This window comes from Perkinsus marinus (genome assembly GCF_000006405.1).
Source record: "Perkinsus marinus ATCC 50983 genomic scaffold scf_1104296944276, whole genome shotgun sequence".
In the NCBI taxonomy this organism is placed as follows: Eukaryota; Perkinsozoa; order Perkinsida; family Perkinsidae; genus Perkinsus; species Perkinsus marinus.
In genome coordinates, this window is record NW_003211473.1 from 12,820 (window position 1) to 18,453 (window position 5,634).

The 5,634-nt window shown below is 45.4% G+C and overlaps 3 protein-coding genes across 3 annotated transcripts in view; 1 reads left to right on the forward strand and 2 right to left on the reverse strand.

Moving 5' to 3' along the window:
* The window catches only part of Pmar_PMAR028332 (hypothetical protein), a gene marked incomplete at both ends in the record, with an annotated part of 1,210 nt that extends 148 nt beyond the window's left edge, over positions 1–1,062 (reverse strand). Inside the window, 7 exons of the mRNA XM_002780651.1 lie at positions 1–54; positions 119–185; positions 230–284; positions 373–532; positions 595–670; positions 721–957; positions 1,002–1,062. Coding sequence (XP_002780697.1) covers positions 1–54; positions 119–185; positions 230–284; positions 373–532; positions 595–670; positions 721–957; positions 1,002–1,062 — 710 coding nt within the window. The remainder of the gene's footprint in view (positions 55–118; positions 186–229; positions 285–372; positions 533–594; positions 671–720; positions 958–1,001) is intronic.
* Positions 1,063–2,902: 1,840 nt separating this feature from the next.
* On the reverse strand, positions 2,903–3,981 carry Pmar_PMAR028333 (glyceraldehyde-3-phosphate dehydrogenase, putative). Its single transcript, XM_002780652.1, has one exon. The coding sequence runs from the start codon at positions 3,970–3,972 to the stop codon at positions 2,950–2,952; it is 1,023 nt and encodes a 340-aa protein (XP_002780698.1). The 5' UTR covers positions 3,973–3,981; the 3' UTR covers positions 2,903–2,949.
* A 391-nt stretch (positions 3,982–4,372) lies between these two features.
* The window catches only part of Pmar_PMAR028334 (Sulfopyruvate decarboxylase subunit alpha, putative), a gene marked incomplete at both ends in the record, with an annotated part of 3,755 nt that continues 2,493 nt past the window's right edge, over positions 4,373–5,634 (forward strand). The window contains 7 exons of the mRNA XM_002780653.1: positions 4,373–4,563; positions 4,616–4,726; positions 4,916–5,000; positions 5,068–5,143; positions 5,186–5,274; positions 5,337–5,392; positions 5,438–5,563. Coding sequence (XP_002780699.1) covers positions 4,373–4,563; positions 4,616–4,726; positions 4,916–5,000; positions 5,068–5,143; positions 5,186–5,274; positions 5,337–5,392; positions 5,438–5,563 — 734 coding nt within the window. The remainder of the gene's footprint in view (positions 4,564–4,615; positions 4,727–4,915; positions 5,001–5,067; positions 5,144–5,185; positions 5,275–5,336; positions 5,393–5,437; positions 5,564–5,634) is intronic.

Genomic DNA, 5,634 nt, shown 5'->3' on the forward strand with positions numbered 1-5,634 from the left:
ACATTGATCGATACTGCCTTATCCTCAGCGATATTGTCCTCCCCAACTGCTGTCCTATGTAGGATGATGCTCAGGATGACCACGACAACAACGACAATACTGTGGATCAGGCACTTACTTTAGAGCCTCTACTGCTTCCGATGCATAAATACAGGCACTGTCGGCTTGTTCTACGGCCACATCATCTAAGAGTATTGATGATATACTCAGATGAGTAACCTCTATCTACTTCTCCCCAATCGAAGCATCGGATACTCCTTCTTTACTTCTCTAGGTCCGAGCTCCTGAACGAGCAGTAGGCATCGGTGCTACTGCGGCAACGGGCCCCTTATACCCTGGAGAGATCTCCCACCACAACATCTACCCACTCACCCTGTACGGGATACCTAGAGTATCATAAACTGTGGTGAGGTTCTTAACGCGATCCTTTGTGTTATCGTGGTATATTGTCAATAATGGACTGGATTGCATTAGCTCTTCTTTGACGATACCCTCTAGAGTCGACCATAGTGCAAAACACCGCTGCATCATCCTACACAACAAGTAGGACACACTGCATCCAAGGTCGTAGCCCGCCGCCGCCGCCGGTCATACCTTATCTTAACCTCATCTGGATATGCTAGTCGCAGTATCCTAGATTCGCCCCAACTGGACGTAATGGTAGAGTCATCTGAGTATTTACAGATTGAATCCTATCTGCAATGAACCGTAGTAGCTCACTCTTTTCCACTACAACGAATGATACCGGAGATCCATCTTTCCTATTCAACTTTGAGGTGGCCCACGCCGCACTTAACCCCATCACTCCTCCGCCCAATATTAGCACATCAACAGTGCTTGGGAGACGTGGATCACCGACAAACCGATTGGTGAGCCGTCTCCTCCATTTTTGGCATAGTTCAATGGTATCATTGAAGTAGCCATAGCGGAAATATATCCATGCTCCTACAAGGGCACCTGAGAGTAGTGCATAGGGATCTAACGAAGACTGTCTATCTTACATTTCTTCCCGCAATATCGCCGAACGAAGTTATACGGTTGTTGCCAGGCGTACTCCCACATTTAAGAGGAGAAAAAATGAACAGGGATCGACCCTCTCAAAGGGTCCCTTGACGGCACAGTACCATCCATGGCTAAGGAAGATCATCCCAAATCATTAACATTAGACCCATCTGAGTCAGATGATCTGACCAATTAGTCAGACGGCCAGTTCCGGCTGCTGCTACTGCCGTCATACAACTTTTACCCTAGGACCTTCGATATTGACACTCATGAACACCACACAGTGTAGCCCACTTCAATGTTTTACACAGGAGTCCTTAGTACCTGGCGACTTCAGCGTATCACCACGAACACTTCAAATATACCTAGACAAGGTAGCGGAAGTTAGATAGCTCGCCCATTGTCGTCCGAGGGAACTCCACTTAGGGGGGCTATCCACGCCCGGTCAGGGGGAAGGCGGGCACATACCGTATCTTGAAAGTTGCGACCAATGAAGTAGATGCAGTGGGTAGCTTTTGATATAGTTGAATTATTAATCTATCTCATTTGATAAGGTCATATCAAATAACTGAATCATGAGGATGTACTTCTCTCAGTGAAACCAGCCTCATATTCACTGAATCACTCAGATGCTTACTTATGAAGGTTAAGGAATTAGGATAAGTCAATCAAAGGGCTTCATATTCAGAAGATATTCAGAATCGCGCAATCACTCGTCCCATTCGGCGCAAGACGCAGCTATCGTCCATGTGCCGCTGAAATCGCTGTGGACAACTTGCCAGTGACGAGCCGCCTAAGCAAGGGCGTTGCTTGCAGGTTCATGCTGGCCAATACGGTGCGTCACGAGTTGCCAACACTGACCGTGTTAGTCATCTTTGAACAACCTCTAGAGACCGTCTTCCGCGAGTGGCTTGTTTACGTGTCCTGGATTGCTACTACGTAAATCACTTATCAGATAATATTGCACCTTCGCGATTCGCGCAACCTATCGCCTGTTGGTGATATCTACTATACTACCCAGTTGACAACAGGAGAAACTACTCCGAGTCCCCATATACTATCCTTATGGTTAATATGACTTAAGGACTGACGAAAATAGAAACCCCATCTTTGCAATCCATCACGCGTGGTCAGATCATTAACGGGATTAGTGACCAGCGGCCGGAACAACAACGGTTGATGCCAATGATCGACCGTATGAGTATTGATATCTTCTCAACATAGTGGCCTCGATACGTCTCAGAAGGTAAGGTTCTCCGGCACCTGGGTCAAGCGCCCGACAACCATCCCGGTAAATCCAACCTCATCCTTCCAGAATCATCCATCAAGGCGAAACTAATGTTTCCAAGTGTAAACCTGAAGTTGAACTGATGCAATCAGAGTCAACGGTGACCTGGATAATGCTCATAGGCGATAGAAAAGGATTAACGACTCGTTTTCCACACGATAAAGTTGGATGATCTTAAACTAGATTTGGAATGCAATACTCAATACACCGTGAGATTATGGAGATCGTCAAGTGCGACTACTTACCCTTTCTTACATCATGTGGGCGCATAAAACACGCATTGACAAGAAACCAGCACAACAACATTCAACTATGCAAAACACTCTGATATACCATGTACTATTTGCAAACGAAATTTATAAGGCAACCTAGAGACTAAAGCTTGACAATACAGCTTCTCCCTCTAGCTTGCCTGTTGCTCTAGCGTACCGCCCTTACTCTCAATAACAATAACGATGTCAATGAGAGTTACACAAATGGCCGCATATCATCTCAGTTCCACTACTACCAACACAACACCTCGACTGAGTTATGACACTAACATATCTACCTAGAGTTCTATCATATCAGTTTTTACGACACGGGATGCCCGGAATAAGTAAATAAGATGAATCATTTCTCAACATAATATCAATAATAACTATAGCAATCGCCGCCGCCTAGCAATTGCCGTCGACCTTACTCATGTACACGACAAGATCGACCAGACGATTCGAATATCCCCACTCATTGTCATACCAAGACACCAGTTTCACGAAGGTGTCATTAAGTGCGATACCAGCCTTAACATCAAATATAGAGGAATGACTATCATGAGTAAAGTCGCTCGACACAACCTCATCATGAGTAATACCCATGATCCCCTTCATAGGACCCTTAGAGGCAGCATCGACAGCAGCAGTAATCTGATCGTAGGTGGCGGACTTGGCTAGACGGCAGGTAAGGTCCACCACAGAGACATCAGCAGTGGGAATACGGAAGGACATTCCAGTGAGCTTCCCGTTGAGCTCAGGAATGACCTTGCCGACAGCTTTGGCAGCACCAGTGGAGGACGGGATGATATTCTGACTAGCACAGCGACCACCCCTCCAATCCTTGCCGCCCTTAGCAGGGCCATCGACGGTGAGCTGAGTGGAGGTAGTAGCATGGACGGTGGTCATGAGGCCCTCGACTATGCCGAAGTTATCATGGATGATCTTAGCCAGAGGGGCGAGGCAGTTGGTGGTACAAGAGGCGTTGGAAACGATCTTCAAGTCAGAGGTATACTTCTCGTTATTAACTCCCATGACGAACATAGGAGTACTGTCCTTAGGAGGAGCCGAGATGACGACCTTCTTGCAGCCACCACCAAGATGCCCACCAGCCTTTTCGGAAGTGGTGAAGACACCGGTAGACTCACAGACGTAATCAGCACCAGCCTGACCCCATGGGATCTCAGCGGGGTCCCTCGACTTGAAGAAGTGAATAGTCTGACCGTTGACAATAAGATTACCGTTAGCACTGGAGACCTCCCCCTTGAACCTGCCATGAACCGTATCGTACTTGAGCAAATACTGCATATATTCGATGTCCATGAAAGGATCGTTAACCGCGACCACCGTCACATTGGGGTTCTCTAGAGCGGCCCTGAAGACCAGACGCCCAATACGACCGAAACCGTTGATACCAAGCTTGGCAGGCATGATGATGAGTAGGTAGAGGTTGAACTGAAGTCTCGCGACGAAGCTGTGTAATGTAAGTCTCGTCTTAGCTAACAAAAGCGTACGCCATTCTGATCGGCATGTACGCATATACATCTGAAGAAGGTCCCAGGTTCAATCCTAACATCCCACTATTCTTATGTAATTTCCAACATGGCGCGTATTGCCTGAGTATCCGGTAAGTCATCACTACAATACTCGTAGCACTATACTATCTGTGACATATCATCATCTATTATCTATTCTAGTACCAATCAACTCTATACTTGTGTATTATAATTGTTGTATTAATAATAGTGTACCCCATGGACATGGTTAATATTTAAATAATCCAAGTCATTCGACCCTATACTCTAGGTTCTATTTCCGTTCCTGATTTACAATGTTACCGACTTCTAAAAGTATGTTGGCACCAATAGCGATGAAGTCTTTCCAAAACGCCTTGAGTAAAGCGGCGTTCTCTACCCATGGCACGAGGAATGTCAACGTAGCCGAGTTTTATAATAAGGCTAGAGCTTGTGGGGTCGGCTACTTCACTGGGGTCCCTGATTCCTTGTTAAAAGACTTTTGCGCGTAGGTCTTACAACTACGGACCTATTCTGTATCTTATTTGGTGGAACCTTAGATACGTTACTGATCATGCAGCGCCTAACGAGCATGTTATTGCTGTTAACGAAGGCAGTGCCATTGGCCTTGCTGCGGGTTACCATTTGGCTACCGGCAAACTCCCTCTTGTGTATGACGATTATTTCACAGAATAATATAATTATTACTGACATAATAAATGATTAATTGTCAACTATAATATCTAGTCTATTCGTTTCTCTATTTTATTAAATGTATGATGTTATACGGTATTGTATGCAATTATGCTGTATATGTAACTATGCTTATATACATTATTCCAACTTGTTCTTTTCTTTAGATACACTCAGAATAGTGGTTATGGTAACATGGTCAATCCGCTCCTCTCATTGGCTCATCCCGGAGTGTACGGGATTCCTATGCTGGTAATAGAGAAGTATCTTGAGGTTACTCGCGCAAGATACGGATGATGTCCGATTGGTGAGCATTTAGGTTCTGGTGGGTTGGCGTGGTGAGCCTGGAGTAAGGGACGAGCCACAGCATAAGATCATGGGAAAATTGCAGGCTGGTAATATTGCGGATCGAACCTGGGTTTAGTGGTGTTACTTAGGTATAATTCAAGCTATGGATTTGGCTTGCACTGAGCTGCCTACTGAGAATTCGGAAGCTTTGGAAGCTCTGGAAGCAGCGGCGGCGCAGGTAAGGTGTTAGGCTCTCATTCTAGAGGTATCTGGTTCAATTTCCTATGGCTGTTATTTTAGTCTATGGAGAGCAAGACTCCGCATTTGATACTGGTTCGAAAGGATACTTTCTCGAGGTAGTTAAGTAATATGACGTTATGCCCATTAGCTTAGTTTTAAAGATATACTTTGGAGATGGCAGCAGAGTATGATAAGACCTTGCCTATGACGAGGGAGAATGCCATAAGAGTAGTGTTGAAGGCTGGTGGTGATCATGCTACATATGTCGGCACTACAGGATTCTTGAGGTATACCTTAAACTTGGCAATAAGATAGATAAGTATATTCCTCAGTCGAGAATTATTCGAGATTAGAGCTA

What these genes read in the sequence shown, in the direction of transcription:
- Pmar_PMAR028333 (XM_002780652.1), bottom strand. Translation starts at nt 3,972, where the DNA reads ATGCCTGCCAAGCTTGGTATCAACGGTTTCGGTCGTATTGGGCGTCTG.